This window comes from Ranitomeya variabilis, chromosome 7 (assembly GCF_051348905.1).
Source record: "Ranitomeya variabilis isolate aRanVar5 chromosome 7, aRanVar5.hap1, whole genome shotgun sequence".
NCBI lineage: Eukaryota > Metazoa > Chordata > Amphibia > Anura > Dendrobatidae > Ranitomeya > Ranitomeya variabilis.
Window position 1 is genome coordinate 212,850,332 of NC_135238.1, and position 20,789 is coordinate 212,871,120.

Consider the following 20,789-nt stretch of genomic DNA (forward strand, 5'->3'; position numbering starts at 1 on the left):
GAAGTAGGTTATAGGATATCAGTCTATATGCATAATGTGCTTAATTATTCCTTCTATTAGATATGCGCTAACCTTGATTCAAGAATCAAGACAGTACAAGAATACAGTCATCAGTTAAAAAACCAAGTGAAACATCCATGCAAGAAAGTTGAGATTGCAGAAGATAACAATAAGGTAATGTGGGCCGTCTTGTTGCACTTCTTGTACTCATTTCGGTGCACAAAATATTTTTTTAATTGCTTTTTATTAGAATTTTTGGAGCGTGATCAACCAAGAACAGCCATTCTGGGATTGATTTTTAAGGTTTCTTTTTTTAAATTTACTATGCGGGATAAATACCATGTTAATTTTATTATATACTGTATATACTCAAGTATAAGCCGACCCAAGTATAAGCCGAGACCCCTAATTTTGCCACAAAAAAATGGGAAAACTTAATGACTCAAGTATAAGCCTAGGGTGGGAAATGCAGCAGCTACTGGTAAATTTCAAAAATAAAAATAGATACCAATAAAAGTAAAATTAATTGAGACATCAGTAGGTTAAGTGTTTTTGAATATCCATATTGAATCAGAAGCCCAATATAATGCTCCATACAGTTCATAATGGGCCCCATAAGATGCTCCATATTAAAATATGCCCCATATAATGCTCCACAAATGCTGATTATGGCCCCTTAAGATGCTCCATAGACACATTTGCCCCGTATAATGCTCCACAAATGCTGATTATGGCCCCATAAGATGCTCCATACAGATATTTGCCCCATATAGTGCTGCACAAATGCTGATTATGGCCCCATAAGATGCTCCATACAGATATTTGCCCCATATAATGCTGCACATGGCCCCATAAGATGCTCCATACAGATATTTGTCCCATATAATGCTGCACACGGCCCATACAGATATTTGCCCCATATAATGCTGCACATGGCCCCATAAGATGCTCCATACAGATATTTGCCCCATATAATGCTGCACATGGCCCCATACAGATATTTGCCTCATATAATGCTGCACATGGCCCCATAAGATGCTCCATACAGATATTTGCCCCATATAATGCTGCACATGGCCCCATACAGATATTTACCCCATATAATGTTGCACATGGCCCCATAAGATGCTCCTTACAGATATTTGCCCCATATAATGCTGCACATGGCCCCATAAGATGCTCCATACAGATATTTGCCCCATATAATGCTGCACATGGCCCCATAAGATGCTCCTTACAGATATTTGCCCCATATAATGCTGCACATGGCCCCATAAGATGCTCCTTACAAATATTTGCCCCATATAATGCTGCACATGGCCCCATAAGATGCTCCATACAGAGATTTGCCCCATATGCTGTTGCTGCGATTAAAAAAAAAATTCACATACTCACCTCTCAGGCCTTCGGCAGTTGCTATGTTCACCTGCTCCGCGTTCCACTGTCGGCGCCGCTGTGTCTTCCCGGTCCTCTGCACTGACTGTTCAGGCAGAGGGCGGCGCGCACACTGATCGCGTCATCGCGCCCTCTGACCTGAGCATCAGTGCAGTGGACACGGAAGACGCGGCGGTGGCGGTGGAACGGGGAGCAGGTGAATATCGCGCACTGCGTTATACTCACCTGCTCCTAGCGCGGTCCCTGGTTCTCCGGGCGCTGGCAGTTTCTTCCTGTATTGAACGGTCACATGGTACCGCTCATTACAGTAATAAATATGTGGCTCCACCCCTATGGGAGTGGAGTCGGGTCCGTATTCATTACTGTAATGAGAGGTACCATGTGACCGCCCAATACAGGAAGAAGCTGCCAGCGCCCGGAGAACCAGGGACACCGCGCCAGGAGCAGGTGAGTATTGTTACACAGCTGCTGCTCCACCTCCCCTGCCGATCCCTGGGTATGACTCGAGTATAAAGGTACCTTCACACTGAGCAACTTTCCAACGAGAACGACAGCGATCCATGACGTTGCAGCGTCCTGGATAGCGATCTCGTTGTGTTTGACACGCAGCAGCGATCAGGATCCCGCTGTGATATCGCTGGTTGGAGCTAGAAGTCCAGAACTTTATTTCGTCGCTGATCACCCGCTGTCATCGCTGGATCGGCGTGTGTGACGCCGATCCAGCGATGTGTCACTTGTAACCAGGGTAAACATCGGGTTACTAAGCGCAGGGCCGCGCTTAGTAACCCGATATTTACCCTGGTTACCATTGTAAAAGTAAAAAAAAAAACACTACATACTCACATTCTGATGTCTGTCACGTCCCCCAGCGTCCACAGGGTTAAAACTGCTTTCGGCAGGAGTGCTTGCTAATGCTGCGCTGCTGCCGAGAGCTTCCTGCACTGACTGTGTCAGCGCTGGCCGTAAAGCAGAGCACAGCGGTGACGTCACCGCTGTTACTGCCGGCGCTGACACATTCAGTGCAGGGAAGCTCTCGGCAGCAGCGCAGCATTAGCAAGCGCTCCTGTCGAAAGCAGTTTTAACCCTGTGGACGCCGGCGGAGGACGTGACAGACATCAGAATGTGAGTATGTAGTTGTTTTTTTTTAACTTTTACAATGGTAACCAGGGTAAATATCGGGTTACTAAGCGCGGCCCTGCACTTAGAAACCCGATGTTTACCCTGGTTACCCGGGTGCTGCAGGGGGACTTCGGCATCGTTGAAGACAGTTTCAACGATGCCGAAGTCGTTCCCCTGATCGTTGGTCGCTGGAGAGAGCGGTCTGTGTGACAGCTCCCCAGCGACCACACAACGACTTACCAACGATCACGGCCAGGTCGTATCGCTGGTCGTGATCGTTGGTAAATCGTTTAGTGTGAAGGTACCTTAAGACGAGAGGGGCAATTTCAGCCTAAGAAAATGGGCTGAAATTCTAGGCTTATACTCGAGTATATACGGTAGGTCATAACGTATGTAATGATAACAGTCATGTACAGTTTTTATTATTTATTTCTTATAAGTAAGGAATATAAGTAAGGTAAAAGGGTTAGTCTAGTTTTTTTCACTTTTAATTTTTTTTAAAAACTTTGAATTTTCTTTTACCCGTAGTGGACATGTGATCCTGTGATTTCTTCTATTAGCTTTATGAACATCCATTGAATTCCAACTTTTTTTCCAAGATTTTGTTAAAAGAGATTTGTGGTCATTTTTTATTTTGTTACTTTTGAGCAGAGAAGAACACTGGGAAGAGGAGTGGAGATTACATTGGTGTAAACTTTTTTTTTCTAAGTATAAGATCTTGTCTCAACATCGTAAGTGTGAATGATTGAAATGAGTTTGTACAAACAATCAACTTTGCAAATTGCTTGTACATACAGTATCCTCTCCGTTATAAAAAATTGAGGGATTTCAAAAACTTATAGTTTACCTGTCGTTGCCTCATGAACTATCCACCAATACAGTCTTATCAGAGGTGGCCGGTTTCCTAGGCAAGGACACCAGTGCTTACAAGATGTTTGCTTTAGAACTTGCAAGCACTGCTCTGACAATGACCAGATCACTGAATCCGGCCACCTTCAGTGCAGCTGCAGTTCTCCAATGCTGCAGAGGTAACGCTGCCTCTGCTAGTGACACCAAAGAACGCACAGTACTGATCACTGACACAGCCATGCTGCTGGATTGAACTGTCAATCATCAGGAGCACATCGCCCTCCAACAAGCAAGGAGGCAGGGAGCCGCATGCTCCTGAAGATAGAAGATGATAAAACCCCTTTAATGCATTAAAGGAGATATTTGTAGACACTTGGAGAAAGAGCACAATTTATAAGGCAACAATGCACATGGTGAATTGAATGTGATTATTTTGATCTATGGTACCTAAAAATAGCTTATTTTAGGTTATTAGTACAATGATTGCATTATTTATAGAAACCAGTCGGATCCCTGCCTTGATTTTGTAACCTGAGCCAGAATTGATTGATTCCAATGGTCAATACAATCCACCATCGTCTGTATTAGTTAATACTTGGACAACACAGCAGACACATATTTTGATTACTCTGCTTCTTACTTTTCCTTACAGAGCCCATTTGGTGATAAGATTAAGGATATGATGAAAAGTATTGAAGATTTTAGTGGTTTATGCCCAACAAATGATCATGGATCCCAATCCTATGAACAGTGGGTCGTACAGAAAGAAAAGACAGGTAAAACAATGGGGGAATATCCTTCAAGTCTAACATTTGTAATAGTCTTGATGCGTGAAAATGAGAGACGTGAGTCTCCTTGATAAATTTGGCACATCTTTCAGCTGACTTTTTGACTTTTGTCAATGCCAGAAATGTACCATGATCATAGACAGGAGTATAGCCACCGATGCTGGCAAATAAGACTCAGTTCCCTACGCTCCTGTCCGATGGCCACAGATTACTGATGTAGCCGCTGGATCGGATCCTGCGAATCAATTTGCATTAACTCTACTAAACACTAATTCTGTGTTCAGCTAATTAGGATATTAGTAGGAGCATTGTTAGGCAAACCTAGTCTGTCAGCCTGGCTTAGTCAACCAACATTTCTCAGAACAGTCCAAGAGCTGCTCATTGGTAGTGAGCAGCTGATAGCCCGGTCTCAAATATCCTGTTCAGCTAGATGCCAAGCATCCAGACAGCGTTACTTATATTACCATCTCAACTTTCTAGCTGCCAAGGAAGGGAATCGTAAACAGCATGTCTGCGCGCTGCATCTAAAGAAGTACAATGACGCTCTGCAGATCTATGACACAATCCGCATGAATGACGCATTAACCCATCTTAAGAAATTCTATGATGAAGAGACGAAGAGGGCAATTTTGCTGAATGAGTCTGAGGAAGCCTCCTCTATTTTGGATAAAATTGATGAGACTGATAAATTTCTGACCAACTTATTCTTTGGTAAGTACTAATCTATCTGTTTGAGATACATAAAAAAAAAGAACAATGCTGGGTCAAGGGATCATTGTAACAATTACAAAAAAATTATCTAATAGCACTTTGACTGCTGTCATGACTGTCGCATTTTATCTTCAAAAGTGCCAACTGGGTATCCATTGTCTAGATCGGTGCTTAATAAGGCTAAGTTCACACGTTGCAGAATTTCCGCGGCAATTCTGCGCCTCCTGCCGCGGGTATATCGCATGCAGAATTAGCATGCATATACCCGCAGAAAACTAGCGTTTTGCAAGCATAATTAGTTTGCAGAATGCTAGAGTTTTCCAAGCGATCTGTAGCATCGCTTGGAAAACTGATTGACAGGTTGGTCACACTTGTCAAACATAGCGTTTGACAAGTGTGACCAACTTTTTACTATAGATGCTGCCTATGCCGCATCTATAGTAAAAGATAGAATGTTTAAAAATAATAAAAAAAAATAAAAAACATGGTTATACTCACCTGCAGAACTCAGCGGCGTCGTTCCTATAGCTGTTGTGTGGTGAAGGGCCTGTGATGACGTCACGGTTTGTGATTGGTCACGTGACCGGTCACATGCGGTCTCGCGACCAATCACAAGACCGTGACGTCATCGCAGGTCCTTCACCGCCCAGCAGCTATAGGAACCGAAGCGGCAGCGTGCAGCGGAGAGGCCGGAAGACTGCGGTGGACATCGAAGGTGAGTATATCGCTATTTTTTATTTTAATTCTTTTATTTTTTACCACTTATATGGTGCCCAGTCCGTGGAGGAGAGTCTCCTCTACTCCACCCTGGGTACCAACCGCACATGATCTGCTTACTTCCCGCATGGTGTGCACAGCCCCGTGCGGGAAGTAAGCAGATCAATGCACTCCTATGGCTGCAGAATCGCCGCGATTCCACAATTTTAATGAACATGCTGCGTTTTTTTCTGGAATGCGATTCCGCTCAGGAAAAAAATGCAGCATGTGCACAAAAAATGCGGAATGCATTCTATTACTTAGGATGCTTAATGGTAGCGTTTTTTTCGCGGTTTCATAGTGTTTTTATAGCGAAAAACCGCGAAAAAAACGCGAAAAATATGCTACGTGTTGTAAGAGTCATGTCGGTCTGGTAGTCGGGGGCAGATATATCTTGCCCAGGTACTTGTCCTATGTGAATTAGGCCGCTCGGTATCTTCAGGATACCGAGGGGTTAATAAGTGCAGGAATAAAGGATGACCAGCTGGGGGTTTCCGGCGTCAGCCTGGGGCACACAGATTGCCTGTCTGTGTGAGACAAACGTGAGTGAGAGCTGTGCTCAAGGACTGTGTGTTGTTAGCTGGGTGGGAGAAGCCCCCCCAGTTGTTAAGATAGCAACGTATTGGTTTAGTTAGTGCCGGACAGGCTAGGATTTATTTTTATGTTTTGTTTTTTCTATGTTGCTTTCACTTTAATAAACCTGACCTGAGGTCAGCCAACTCGGAAACCTGCTGTCGCCTCAGAGTTCAATGCACAAACCACGTGACCTTTGACCCCAGCAAAGGCGATCCCGGAGTGTTTTGGTACAGTGTGCACACAGCTTAGGCCGCTATAAAGTTTAGATAGTTGTTCGTTCAGCAAACGGCTATCTCTCTTTACTCCACGCAACGTTTCTCCTTGTGGACCAGGCCTGGCATGTCAGAGTGCGGATACTTGTACACCATGCATGCTCTTCTGGGAAATTAACTCCTAAAAGTCAATATCAACCCGTTAAGGAGCTTTACCAAATGACTTAGGATAATGAAAAGGCTCGTTAAAGGGCCAATATTGACTTTTAGGATTGCTACTTTCAGTAGGAGGCACTAGAGTTTTAGTCCTCTTCCTCTCTAAAGAGGGAATTAGCATTTTAACTCCCCGACCCTTGTCTGAACGCTCCTGTTCTCTATAAGAGAGCTGCTGGCAGACACCTTCGGCGGCATCATATCATCAGAGAGAACAAACTGATCAGTCATTCATATTCAACTGGCCGGGTCCACGTCATCTGTTGGAGGCGAGTCAGGAGGCCCCTTAACACTTTAGGCTGCCGACCGACCCCACAAAATCGATAGGTTTGGTTGGCTTTTGTCTAATTTCTAGTGGAGTCTTTACAATTAAACCTAAAAAATAATTCTGCAAGGAGACAGGAGTTAGATTTATCCAAACTGTCAGTTTACAGTTCTTGGTATAGTCTTGTAGAAATCCACATAGTTGTTAATAACCTGCTGAGTTGTGCCATTCTCAGCCAATGTGTTCTGTTGACGAAATAGCAAATTGGGGAGGCTTCCGCTGCAGGCAACGGTCCTACAGTAACTTCTAGGATATGTTCACATGTGGAATAATTGCTGCAGATATTTTTGTGTGACTGTTCCATTCATCTAAATAGAGCTTGCAGAAATCTTAGTACGTGCTGCAAGAATAGCCTCATTCATATGATTGAAATACATTTTTCAGTTGCAGACATGTCTGCAGCAAATCTTAGCTTGTATGGAAACCCTAAGTTAAGACAAGAAATGAATGTGTCATTTAAAAATATATATATAGATTTCATCACTGCTAATCTGCATTTTCTGTATGAAATCCTGTAGAGAACCAAGGGTTAATTTCCTGCTGATCAATTCCATTTTTTGCTGGTTGTTAAAGTGTAATCCTAAACTGAGCTGATGGGGCATAGACATCTTACTGTCCTACTGCAGGCAGGGAAGATGGGAGGAATCTCCTGCTGCAGCTGGTAAATCTAGTTCACATTTTGCAATTAGTAAGTACTTACTGTATTTTTCTGCAGCACATAAGAGAGCACTTGAGCAACTGGCTGAGAAAAAAGAGTATGAAAATGAGAAACTTACCAAGCTAAGAAGATCCATCATGGAAGAGTTCACAAGGAATAGCAAAGCCAGAGGCATTATATTTACCAAGACTCGGCAAAGCGCTGTAGCTTTATGTCAGTGGATTGATGACAATGAAAAGTTTAAAGAAGTGGGCATCCGGGCTAATTACATTATTGGAGCAGGGAGCAACAGTGAATTTGTAAAATCCATGACTCAGGTACTGGTCCAATATGGAGATGTCTGGTTTTAGCATCATGTAAAAGAAAGGATGTTCCAACCACTTTTTTGAAAGTCACAATTCAGAACTGTTGTAACACAGTAAAAAAGACAATAATGTTGTGACTTTTGGTGCTTTCATGCCTCTTTGGATCATCCTTGCCAAAATAGGGGGAGTCGGGAAGATTGGTAGGCCACCCATCAAAACATGCTGACGTTTTCTACCCCCAAAATGCTTCTCCCGTCCCAGCCTTAGGTGCAATGCCACTTAGAAGAGGCGCCGAGTTCATTAAGCGGCATGCACCTCCTAATGAATTTGGTGCCGTGTGTCTCTGTCAAAATTGGCATAGCGTGAAATGTCAGTCTTGATGAATTGGCCCCAATTTTCTAATTTAGTAGTCATGAATCTCGAAAATCTGATCCTCAACTCCTAGTAGTAATGGTGGCCAAATTGGATATCGTCTAGCTTTTATTGAAACTTTGATAAACTAGAAAGGTCTGTTCCTGGGATCTGTCACCTGTCTGAACTTGTCCATATGTAGATAATTTTATTGTTCATGAAATACCGTTTCTGGGGAATCTTTCCTCAGTTTTCTTTTGTACCATACCATTGTTGTCCCTCCTAGAAATGTATGGCTAATTTACAATTGGGTGTTGCCAGATAAGGGGGAGTCCCTAAACACCCTGACATTATCCAATGGTAGCTGACTGTTTAGAGACATGCCTCCATGACAATTGGGACAGTAACACCCAGAGAATCAGATGCAAGGATCTAAATTCCGTTAATATTATATGTACAAGAACATGTCATTGTTTCACTTTCAGCATGAACAGAAGATAGTTATTCAAAAATTTAGCAGCGGAGAACTGAACCTACTGATTGCAACAAGTGTGGCGGAGGAGGGTTTGGATATCAAGGAGTGCAACATAGTTATCGTATATGGCTTAATCCATAATGAAATCGCAATGGTGCAGGTAATTGTTGGTGTATGCATATACATATTGTTCATATTGTTTACAAGTGTATGTATATGCTGTTGTGTAGCATACAGTGGTGTGAACCCTTCAAAATGTTCCACATTTTTGCATAAATTTGACCTAAAACTACATTAGATTTGCACAAAAGATGATTAAGAGAGTCAAATCAAACAACCAAACATATTTGTCAAAAATATTAGACTTTATTATTTTTTAAATACGGAAAATAATCCAAAATCACAAGTCTGTGAGTCGTCAAATATGTGAACCTATGCTGTCAGAATTTGGATTGACCACCTTGTGCAATAACTGCATCTAAACTTTTCTGGTAATTGTTGTTTAGTCCTTGTAGACCAGCTAGGAGGAATTTCAGCCCATTGCTCCCTATAAAACAGCTTCCACTCTGTTATGTTGGTGGGTTTTCTCCTGTGAACTCTTTGCTTTAGGCCCTTCCACAAAAAATTTCTGAAGAATTATTTGCTGCATAACTTACATTTTCTGGAGACAGAGGTCCATGATATGTGCATTTCCCTTTAGAATTTTCTGGTATAATTCAGAATTAATTGTTGCATCAATGGTGGCTACCCATCCTGGCCCAGATGCAACTAAGCGCATAACCATAACATTGCCACCACTATCTTTCACATATGGTATGGTGTGTTTTTGTATAATGCAGTGTTTTTCTTCTATAAATATAACATAAATTAAACTGAAAAATTCTATTTTGTCTCATCCGTTCACAAAACATTGTTCCAGTGGGTTGTCCAAATTGCACATGGGCAGCAATGTTCTTTATAAAGAGTAGTGGAGTGGCTTTTTCTTTGAAATCCTGCCATGCACACGTTTGCTGTATCTTCCTGATGATGGACTCATGAACAGTAACATTAGTAAATATAAGATAGGCCTTTAGTTGCTTAGTAGATCTCTTGAGTTCCTATGTGACCACAATGACTATTATACACCATTCTCTGGGAGTGATCTTTGGTGATTGACCACTACCAAGGAGGAGTTTGCTCATGGTGAACTAAATATTGCATAATGTTTCTGGGTAATTGTTCTATGTACAGTGGAGAAAAGCTCAGCCCTATATTAAGGAAACAATGAATTCTCAGACTTTGCAAGAGAATGTATGTGTAGTAAGCCATAACCTCAAGCAGAAGAGGCGTTGGCCTTAGATGGTGACTAAAACACACAAGTGAATTAGCTGCTCTTTGGTCCAAGGAGGACCTCGAAGTGGTCAGAGGAAAAAATCATGGACATGTCCGATTTTGATCTGAGCGCCGGATCAAAATCAGCAATGCAAGTCTGTGGGTCCGGATGACATCTGAGTGCGGTGTGATTTTCACAGACTAACTGAATGAAGAAGGTGGAGAATTTTTTTTTCTCGCTCCACCTCTGAGAAAAATGGAATCTCACTCAGATCAAACTGTGATCAGGATAATATTTTACTATTTTTATATTATATATTTTATTTATTACATTCTGTTATTGATTAACATAAAGTTTGTTTTCCCTGTGTCCACTAGACGCGTGGCCGAGCCAGAGCTGAAGAAAGCGCTCTTGTATTGGTGGCTTCTAGGTCATCCGGGGCTATTGATCATGACACGGTTAATGAATACAGAGAAGGCTTAATGCATAAAGCTATCCAAAAGGTGCAGAAGATGGACGCCGCAAGTTTTGCTGACAAGGTGATTTTTAAAAGTGTTCTCTTTGTAGGGTATTGCAGTTGAGCTGTTGCACATAATTAATACAATATCATGATTTTTTTTCTGAAGATCCAAGAATTTCAGGCACAAAGTATCGTTGAAAACAAAGTTAAGAAGAAGAAAGATTTGCAGAAAGTTTATGAGAAAGACCCTTCTAAAATTACCTTTCTGTGTAAAAAGTGTCAAAAACTCGTTTGCAGTGGACTCGACATTCGTGTGATAGAAAACATGCATCACGTTGTTACCGACCCAAAGTTCAAGTATGTATTCTAAGTTCTGCTTACCTGATTGGTTTCGATTGATTTAGGAAGAAAAATAAAGCTGAAACCATCTTATAGTGTCATTAGAGGATTCACAGTAAAAAGATCAAATTAATCTATTCTTAAAAAAAAGCAAGCTTCGGCTAATATATTGCATTTGGGTTTTTTTTCAGGAAACGCTACAAAAAGGGAGAAAATAAAACTCTTCAAGAAAAGTTAGCAGATTACCAAACAAATGGAGACATAATTTGCAATAACTGTGGCAGAGTAAGTGCAAAGTGCAGAGTCCGTGGGTCAGATTCCTCAAAACTGTCTAAAAGAAAAACTTTCTTGGCCCTCGAAACTAACCAATCACAGCACATCTTTTATTTTATGAGAGTTATTTTTTTTTTTTAACTGAAAGCTAAGTTCTCATTGGCGGCTACCGGCACTCAAGTTTTTCCTTTTGGACTGTTGAAAAATTAAGGATATTTGATGTTTATTTGTTTTAGTCTTTACTGATGAGTGAAAGTTCTCTGATAAGGTGTTATCGGAGCATGCTAACCGAGTGTCTTCGGTGTGCTCGAAAAATATGTTTGAGTTCCCGCGGCTGCATGTCTCACTTCTGTTCGACAGCTGCAACACATGCAGGGATTGCCTGTTTGTTAGACAATCTCTGCATATACTACGGCTGTCTGTCAGAAACGAGACATGCAGCCGCGGGAACTGGAACATTAGCACGCCACAGATGCTCTGTTAGCACACGAGCATGCTCAGAATTTCAGCCTCAGTATGAAACTTCAGAGCTGCATTCACAATTCTCCAGAGCTGAACTCAGTCTACCAAAGAGAGAACTTGAAACTACAGGGCCTCCATGCACCATCTATAACAGACCCCAACATAGAATGTGCCATTTATTATACTGTCTTTATATATATATATATATATATATATATATATATATATATATATATATATATATATATATAGCAGATGGGGCTTCGACGCTTTACATTAGGTGCATCTAGTGGAATTATCTTTACAACAGTGAGATGTTCAAAAAACAAAGGGTGTACATAAAACTTAAAGATTTTTCCCCAAAAAATGGTATTATCAGACAGTGCTATTAAATACAAGCAGTTTTGCAACTTACTGCTTATTAAAAATGTAATCCGTTCTTGAGCTATAAACACATTTCTTTTCTTTTGGCTACAGCTCCTAGCCTTGAAGACCGACCATCGCTGCTAGACAGCAGAACATGCATAGTGCTTACAAGCTCTTTTCTATTGAGGTTTAAGCACTGGTTTGAAGCTGATGGTATTGCTGGAGCTCACTGTTATCTCCTAATCCCAGCCAGCTTCAGTGTCAGGCTTACAAGCTAAGCAGCAGCGATGGTCGGTCTCCTAGGGAACGATCTGTAAACAAAAGAAAAGTTTTAATAACTCAAGAATGGCTGCAAATTTTAAAGAGTGGTAAATTACAAAAGTGCTTGTTTTTAGAACCACTATCCAGCAATATCCATTAATGAAGATGGAAATAACCCTTTAAATAGCAACCCTGCCAAAGGCTCATCTGACCAAAAGCAATCTCACAAATCCCCATAAATGCACAGCCAATTATTCATGTGTTCTTTGTGAGGAGAGCAGGATTTGCCAGTGCCAGATTCCTCCGTCATTGGCTTATCGACCAGAGGAAAAAAAGGATAGGGCATTTTTATTTAGACTCTATGATTTTTATTGTTTGCCGCCATTATTTGATGGGGGGACAAGTTAGAGACCTCCAGACACATCATGTAGTTGGCGAATTGTTTCCAAATCAGTGGTTTCAGTCAAGTTTAATCTTACATATAATGGGGTCTTTACTGCCCCCCTACATTGTAGAAAAACAGCTAAGATGTCAGGGGAGTGTCTGACAACAAAGTTGTTGACTGTTTCCAATGATGACCAACAAATTTGCAAATGGAGCTCTGAAATATAGTATGGTCTTTACTTTTAATGTACAATATATATATATATATATATATATATATGTGTATATATGAAGGACATTGCATTTATGGAGTAGTCAGGCCAATCTGTGTAATCTTATCAATAATGAGACAGAAGCAAGGGAGGAATCAATGCATTTAATCTTGTAATTCCTTGAGTGTTTTGGGTACAAATCTGATTGTGCCAAGTAGATGTTAATTGGTAGACTGTAGCGGAAAACAATTGGCTTCTCTGTATGGGTGTCATACATGGTTTTCTTGTTCATTAATTTGTATAATGTTCCTGTTATGTTTATTTCACAGACATGGGGAACTATAATGGTCCATAAAGGCAACGAACTTCCCTGCCTGAAAATCTGTAACTTTGTCATTAATTATAAGGACGAGAAGATGACCAAGGACACCTTGGATGTTTGGAAAGATCTTCCAATGAAGTTCCCACCATTCAGATTTCAGTCTGATGACAGCGACGATGACTAAATAGATGTATTATTTTAACACTAACTTGAATACAAGTGGGACTGTGTTTATATACGAGTTGATGTTACGTTCCTTTAATTTTATGTAGCTTGAAATTATTGGGATGAGAGAGCTTTTTCTGTAAAGTGTCATATAAATATATGGGTACAGGGTGACATCAGTAAGACCAGCTGTGATTAATTGCTTGATTTATCCAGTAAAGAAATTGATTTATGCCATTTTTTTTAGACATTACTTGAGAGCTTGTAATGGGTGGAGATGTGTGACGCACCCGCTTCCCCCCGCTGACTTTGTTGCATTATGGCCCATATTTATCAAGTAAAACAGTCAACTAGCAGATGAAAAGTGGCTTCCTTACCCATAACATCATATCAGATTGTAGATATTACTTCTTAAATGTTTTGTTTAATAATTAAGAATTGTGATTCTCAGTTAAATCCTAAAAAAGTATAATTTTTCAACTGGAATCATTAAAAAAATGTTTAGGTGTCTACGTTTTGCTGTAACATATTTGTTATGGCACCCTCGAGTGAGCTTATATACTTGTTGTAACGCTCTCTTGTGTTCTTATTTACTTGTTATGGCGAATTCTAGTGATCTTAAAAATGTGTTCTGTGCCCTGTGGTGTTCTTATATACTTTTATGGTGCTTTCTGGTGTTCGTACAAACTTGTTCTTGTGCTCCTTAGTGTTCTTAATTAATTGTTATGACACCCTTTAGTGTTTTATTTACTTGTTATGACGCCCTCTGATGTTGTTATATAGTTGTTATGGCGTTATCTGAGGTTCTCATTTAATTGCTATGATGCCCGTTGGTGTTCTTATTTACTTGTCTTGGCACCCTTTGGCGTTTTTACATACTTGTTATCACACCCTCTGGAGTTCTTATTTACTTGTTATGGCCACTATGGTTTTATTACATACTTGTTATGGCGCCCTCTGGAGTTCTGATCTACTTGTTAGGGTGCCACCTGGAGCTTTTATTTCCATTTCCTTGATATGGTGACCTCCATTGTTTTTTTTTCATTCCTTTTCCTAATGTCTACCCAATGTGTCCAGTGCTGGTGAAAAAAAAACAAAAAACAACATTTTAGTAAATGCACAAGATCCAGTTGATGGGACCGAGCTATTAGGCATCTGTGACCTCAATCTCTAGACACCTTAGGTGGACAATTTGACAGAATCAAATCAACACCAGATGACGCCATATCATATTTTTAATAGCAAGTTCTAGACCCCCAAATTTTCTGGGACAGTTTTTCTGCTATATGGTTTTAGTAAATGATACCCTATGGGCCTGAATCATCAAAGCTCTTACTCTAGAATTCTGACTTAAAGAGCTTTGAAAAGTCTTAACATTTTGGCGCAACTCTTGGGTGTCCTAAAATTTGATGACTTTTGGTGTTCTCGCGCCATTTTTGCTCAGTGGGCTGACCTGGGATGGGACGGGAGTGTGGCGACTGACGCTCATCAGATTTGTGATGACTTAGAGGCATGTGTCACTTAGTGAATCAGGAGCCTCACACTCCACCTTGTTTCCTCAAATCAAGACCCGTGTCTTTGTCTTCTTTGACAAATCCGCCCAACCACACCTACCACTAGACACAGCACCAATGATAGCCATCGTTCTTCTGTCGGCCTTCAGGCGTTTCGATCTTAGAACCTATCCTGTAAAATTAGAAATCAAGTTGGAAATTTGTTATTTGTTATTATGTGGTTAAATAGATTGATTTTTATGTGTTTACAATTTTTCACATGAAACAAATGAATCTTCTCAACAAACTGTCCTTTGTTTGATTTTGGATGAAAATTCAATCGAGCATCCTTTTCTTTTTTTAGCAAGACCTTTCGAAGATAAATCCTCTGCTCCATATCATACTCCCCATGCAAAGGTGGCCTATTACACACTATGGAGCCCACTATCTAAATTCCACTGCTCAGGGACCAGAGTATAATATAAGTGTATTCATGTATCATGTATTTAATTTTAGTTTAATTAATTAATTAATTAATTAATTAAAAGTAAGTCTTTAAAGAAGAGATGTGTGTATTATTTATTTAATGTTGGATCTGTTTTTTTTATTAAGAGGCACACACTTCTATCCTATGTTGTTTGTATAGACAGGGCAGCAGTATGTGTGCACTTTATTGCAGCTACAATGAATGGAAAGTTATAGACAGAAAAGTGTGTAATACACTTTGACAGTCTCCAAGAAAAGATGGAGTATAGGCCTCACCCTAAGATAGCAGAGAGTGACTGGGGAGCTTCTTATACACCTTATCTGTGTGAATAACATATAGAGTTGTTATTCTGCCTCATCTAGACCTCCAGCTGTCTGCCTCTTATGATAATGAGATGCCTTTGCTGACCCAGCCCCATTCTACACAGCAAAGCTGCACAGTGAGATGTAAAATGCCAAAACATATCTTCAAAGTTGTGTTCTTGTACTGTATATTCATGGCATATGCATTGCGAAGTAGATGTAGGTTCCACTCCTGTCTATGGTGTTTGGACTTGCCATACATATAAATATGAATACGGACCACCTCTGTACTGACAGTGGCACAAATCCGGACCCCATTCATGACATAGTTGAAGATTCCATTGGATATATCATGAATATATAAGATGTGAATACCGGTGTAATATCTACCATGGGAAGCCATTTTTTTTTAAGTCGATGCTCCACCATGCTGCATCCCTACTGTTTTTTCCACTCGGCTTAGATGACATTAAATGGAAAGAGGGGAGCGAATCTGAAAAAGAATATAATGCTGTTTGCATTATAATGAAGTGAGGCTTGCAAGGAAGACCAAAAGCAAGAAAAAGGGATTTTTGGGTTATGTCAATGGAATGAAACTGAAAAGGAGAAGATACAGATTAGACATTAGAAAAAAATTTTTGGCAGTGAGGGTGATCATTGAGTGGAAGAGGCGGCAACGAGAGGCGGTGAGTTCTCCCTCAATGGAAGTCTTCAAACAGAGGCTGGACAGACATCTGTCTGAGATGGTTTAGTGAATCCAGCATTGATCAGGGGGTTGGACGTGATGGCCTTGAGGTCCCTTCCAACTCTAACATTCTAGGATTCTATGACATTTGTTTCTTCTAATCAGCCCACTTGAGATGACAATTCTGCACTCGATCAGCTTCTGTTGATTGGCTGCAGCTCTTGTGATGTCCCAGCCAGGTGCTAATGCCATGAAACCAGCAGGTGATGTAAAGCTGCGCACGGAAGATCCCTTTTACACTTAAAGGGATTGTACTTTTTCAGAAAATCTTGTGCCTGTTGGATGAATTCCTTGTGGAAAATTAACAAACCGCACTTTACTTACCATTCCTAGGACCAACATTGTGTGTCCGGAACTCTGGTGATTAAGTATAGACTGCAGCAGTGACTTCATGTAGACAGCGCTGCAGTCAGTCACTGACCGGGATGAGAACTTACTTTTTTTTTTAACCCATGATTGCATTCTGTACAAACCAGCACTGTATAATATGAAAATGCAACCTAAGTAAGCCTCAAAGAAGTTCCGATTTTTATTTATTGCACTATAGAAAACCGGAATCAGTGCATTTCCATTAGCCTGCTTTATATGAGCTTGTAAAGGGAACAATTTGGCTTATAGAATAATTTTAAGGAACAGATGAACTTTAGCTTTAAAAAGAACCTGTCAGATGTTTTATGGTATCCAAACCATGGAAAACATGAATCAGAACGGCTCCTGCATTGCAAACATATCTGTTTTGCTCTGAAACACTGAAGTGTACAAGGTGACTAGTCCAAGAGGCAGTCAGCTACACTCATCAGTCAGTGTGTTCATGGAAAGACACCTGTCAATCACCCTGAGCAGGCGGGGAGAAGCCAACAAGCACATGCCTTCTTAGACTAGTCATCTTGTCCCTGGCAGCACTTTCAATTCTTGTTTTTGTCTGAAATAAAATATAGATGTTTCTAATGCGGGAGCCGGTGTCTGATTGATGCTGCTCGTTGTTAGGGCAGCATGAAACAGATGAAAAGATTTCTTTAAATTTCAGAGACTGACCAATATATTATTCCTTCTCAAACCAAAGAGTGATTACCATCTCGTCAATATTAAGAATTCTCCTTTTTTCATTTATAAATAAAGTTGCGGAGATGGGGAGCAATAGGGTGCTATCTGATCGCAAAAAATTATAAATGGGTAAATTTTCTAACCAGGTGCTGTTGTGCAATACACAACTATTTTGAAGAATTGGAGGTCGTCAGCTGCTGCAGATCTACAGGTCTCCAGACCAGAATTAGAATGCTGAAGGATAATGAGTGGATTTTTCCTGCTGGTGGTAGACTAAGGACGGGGCCACACTTGTGAGTGTGATGCATCAATACCTGGCACTGCCGCCGGCACTCGGACCGGAGCATATGGCTGCATGTATTTCTATGTAGCCGCACACTCCGGTCTCGAGTGCCGGCGGCAGTGCCGGGTATTGATGCGAGTTTCTTGCATTACACTCGCAAGTGTGACCCCAGCCTAATGGAAAGGATCCAGGATACACAGGAACTGTCATATGGCGGTTTTATTAAGTTTTGAAGTTGACACACTCCTTCTTCGGGACATACCCACGTGTACAGACATTAACAGGCAAACAGCTTTGAAGGAGTGATATTCGAATAAAGGCGCCAAAGAGGCACATGACTTGTCAAACTTCACTTATTAACGGTTATAACAAAACAAAGCGAGTACAAATATCCAAGAATACAAATACAACCGTATGTACGAGAATTTATATAAAATGGAACCAATTGTGATTTGTCATGTTTGAAGCAAAAAAAATATTTTATTTATTTATTTTGTTTAATATTTGGATAAAAATAAAAATATACTGTACTTATCTGAGCTAATGCATTCAAAGGGTTGTTTTGGGGATTCCGGTATCTGTGAGTGATGCTGTTGAGTGAACCATGGAAGATGAATGTAACAAGCTTTGGATTCTAAAACAATCAGCACTTGTGAAGCGAAATGCATTGAGGTGAGATAAGGGAAAGTGGTATCTAATTAATATCATTTTGATATCTGATGAGATTCTCTATCAGATGTAGTTTGGCCCAGGAATACTTGCTCCATACCACTCAGCCCCCACCCTTGGGATTCCCCAAGACCAATATTTTTCTTTAATTAAACAGGCCTTTGAAGCTCTCTCCAGGGGGTAAGGGGGATGGGGCGAAAGACCACAGACCCTGTGTCTCCCAGCACTGAGTTCTGCAATTATCACAGAAGGTTTAGAGGAAATATGTAAAATAGCCTGATTATAAGGTTAAAAAATAAAAATAAAATTATAGGTAATGGTGGTGGAGATTCTTTTGTTATAATTTATTTAAAAAAAAAATATATATATATATCTTTGAGTGAAAAACAAATTTGTTTTATTACCAGAGCAGAGATGGGATTCAGACTGGTACTTGTGGGATTATCCAGTGTTAATATTTGTAGTGACTGGAGAGTGTTGTGCCAGGGTGGAATAATAGTGGCGGAAAAAAGTGAAAGTTTAAATTGAATTATTTATTTTATTATTATTTCTGTTGTTTTAGAATCCAGTTCTTGTCGCATTCATCGTTCATGGCTCACTCAGCAGCATCGCTCAGACATCGGAATCCCAAAAGCATCAGTTCAAATCCATTAGTTTATATATTTACAATGTATTTTTATTTTTACCATAACACTATGCAAAATAAATAGTGATCAGCAAGTGTCCTCGGATATTGTGTTAGCACGCTCAGGTGTTATTCGTGTATCTCGGATGTGCTGATATAACATGTTCTAGTCCCCACGGCTGCATGATTTGCAGCTGTTAGACAGCCTCAACACATGCGGGAATTACCTGTTTATTAGGAAATCCCTGCATGTGTTGCGGGTGTCTAACAGCCATAAGAAATGCAGCCGCGGGGACTCGACCATATTATCTGAGCATGCCAAAGATACTCGAATAATACACGAGCGTGCTCAGATAACACGGTATCCAAGGATGCTCGCTCATCACTATAAATACATATAATAATTTTTCCTGCAAACACCACAAATCATAATTGGTTCCGTTCTATATAAATTCTCCTGCATATGGTTGTATTTTTATTCTTGGGTATTTTTATTCGTTTTTTTGTTATAACAGTTGAGAGGCGAGCTTTGACACATCTTGTGCCTCTTTGGCGCCTTTATTCCAATACCCCTCCTTTAAAGCTGTTTGTCTGTTATTGTGTCTACATGTGGTTTTATCCTGAAGAAGAAGTGTGTCAACTTCAAAAGTGCCGATAATAAAACCACAATATTACAGTTTCTGTGTATTCTGGATCCTTTTCATCAGTCCACCAGCAGCGCGGAAAAAAACAGTTATTTTCCTTCATCAATCTATAAATTAAAGAACATCTGATATGTAATTCTTTTGTAAATAAAATTATAAAACAACAGACTTAAAGAAAATAGGTGATGAAAAATGAATGATATTAATAATGAAACTAATAAACATAGGATTCCAGCGCTGCTGATGCACATGTGTTGAGAATAGAAGACCAGGCAGATGCCTTATTTAAAAACAGATGGTTTTCTGCCCTACATGACCAGATCAATTTTCACATTGTCAAAAAAAAAAAAATTGTTTTACCAAAAATAACTGTTTCCTAACTTAATTGTCTTTTATTCCAAATACTATATATTTATTGAATATTCTATACGTTCCCTAGTCTTAATACATTTAAAAGGATAAAAAGTGAAAACTCTCTCCCGTCTCACAGTCAGATTATTTGTGTTTTAATACTCTATATGCTTGCTCCAAGCCAAATAGTCCAGAATACCATTTTTACAGCTCTTGATTGGATTGTGATGACCCCATGCATTAGAATGAGGACTGTGATGGGTTGGAGTAGAAAACACATTTTCCAATACTGTAATGAGATATTCCAATATAAAGAGGTTGTCCAGGACTTTGATATCGATTCCTTAACAACCAGGCAATCCTTGCATGTGTTCAGGCTGTAACAGCTGCGAATCATGGAGCCGCGGGGACTCGAGCATATTATTCCTGCAAATCCGAGATACTCGAATAACACCTGAGCATGCTCTGATAACACGTCATCCGAGCACGTCCAGGTTGGACTATATTGGATGTCCGTCAAACATAAAATATCTTCTGGACAAACTGACGCTCATTTATATTTACCCCCCTAGTAGGCAGTGTTTTTTTTATGACTGATGATTTATGCCTCCATTCCACTGGTGGTCCATAACACAAAGGACACCTCCCTTAGCACCTTCTCAACGGGACCTCTTGACGCACCCTGGTATATATATATATTTCATCCTCAATTACCTTTGCTTTAACAAATACATTAGTAATTAGTAAGCTTTGCATTTCCTACTCTTCCGTTCATGATCCATTTGCATTGTGCAGTAGAACTCGATATTCTCTAGGAGCCCATCACCTTTTTATACACTGCAAGAAATGGAGTTTAC

General features: G+C 40.2%; 1 protein-coding gene across 1 annotated transcript in view; it reads left to right on the forward strand.

Annotated features, from left to right (window-relative positions):
* The window catches only part of IFIH1 (interferon induced with helicase C domain 1), a 30,772-nt gene extending 15,433 nt beyond the window's left edge, over positions 1-15,339 (forward strand). The window contains exons 8-16 of the mRNA XM_077272827.1: positions 61-174; positions 4,016-4,139; positions 4,632-4,862; positions 7,660-7,919; positions 8,744-8,893; positions 10,423-10,584; positions 10,672-10,862; positions 11,036-11,129; positions 13,132-15,339. Of these exons, the coding sequence (XP_077128942.1) occupies positions 61-174; positions 4,016-4,139; positions 4,632-4,862; positions 7,660-7,919; positions 8,744-8,893; positions 10,423-10,584; positions 10,672-10,862; positions 11,036-11,129; positions 13,132-13,308 (1,503 nt within the window). The 3' untranslated portion in view covers positions 13,309-15,339. The remainder of the gene's footprint in view (positions 1-60; positions 175-4,015; positions 4,140-4,631; positions 4,863-7,659; positions 7,920-8,743; positions 8,894-10,422; positions 10,585-10,671; positions 10,863-11,035; positions 11,130-13,131) is intronic.
* Positions 15,340-20,789: the final 5,450 nt, after the last annotated feature.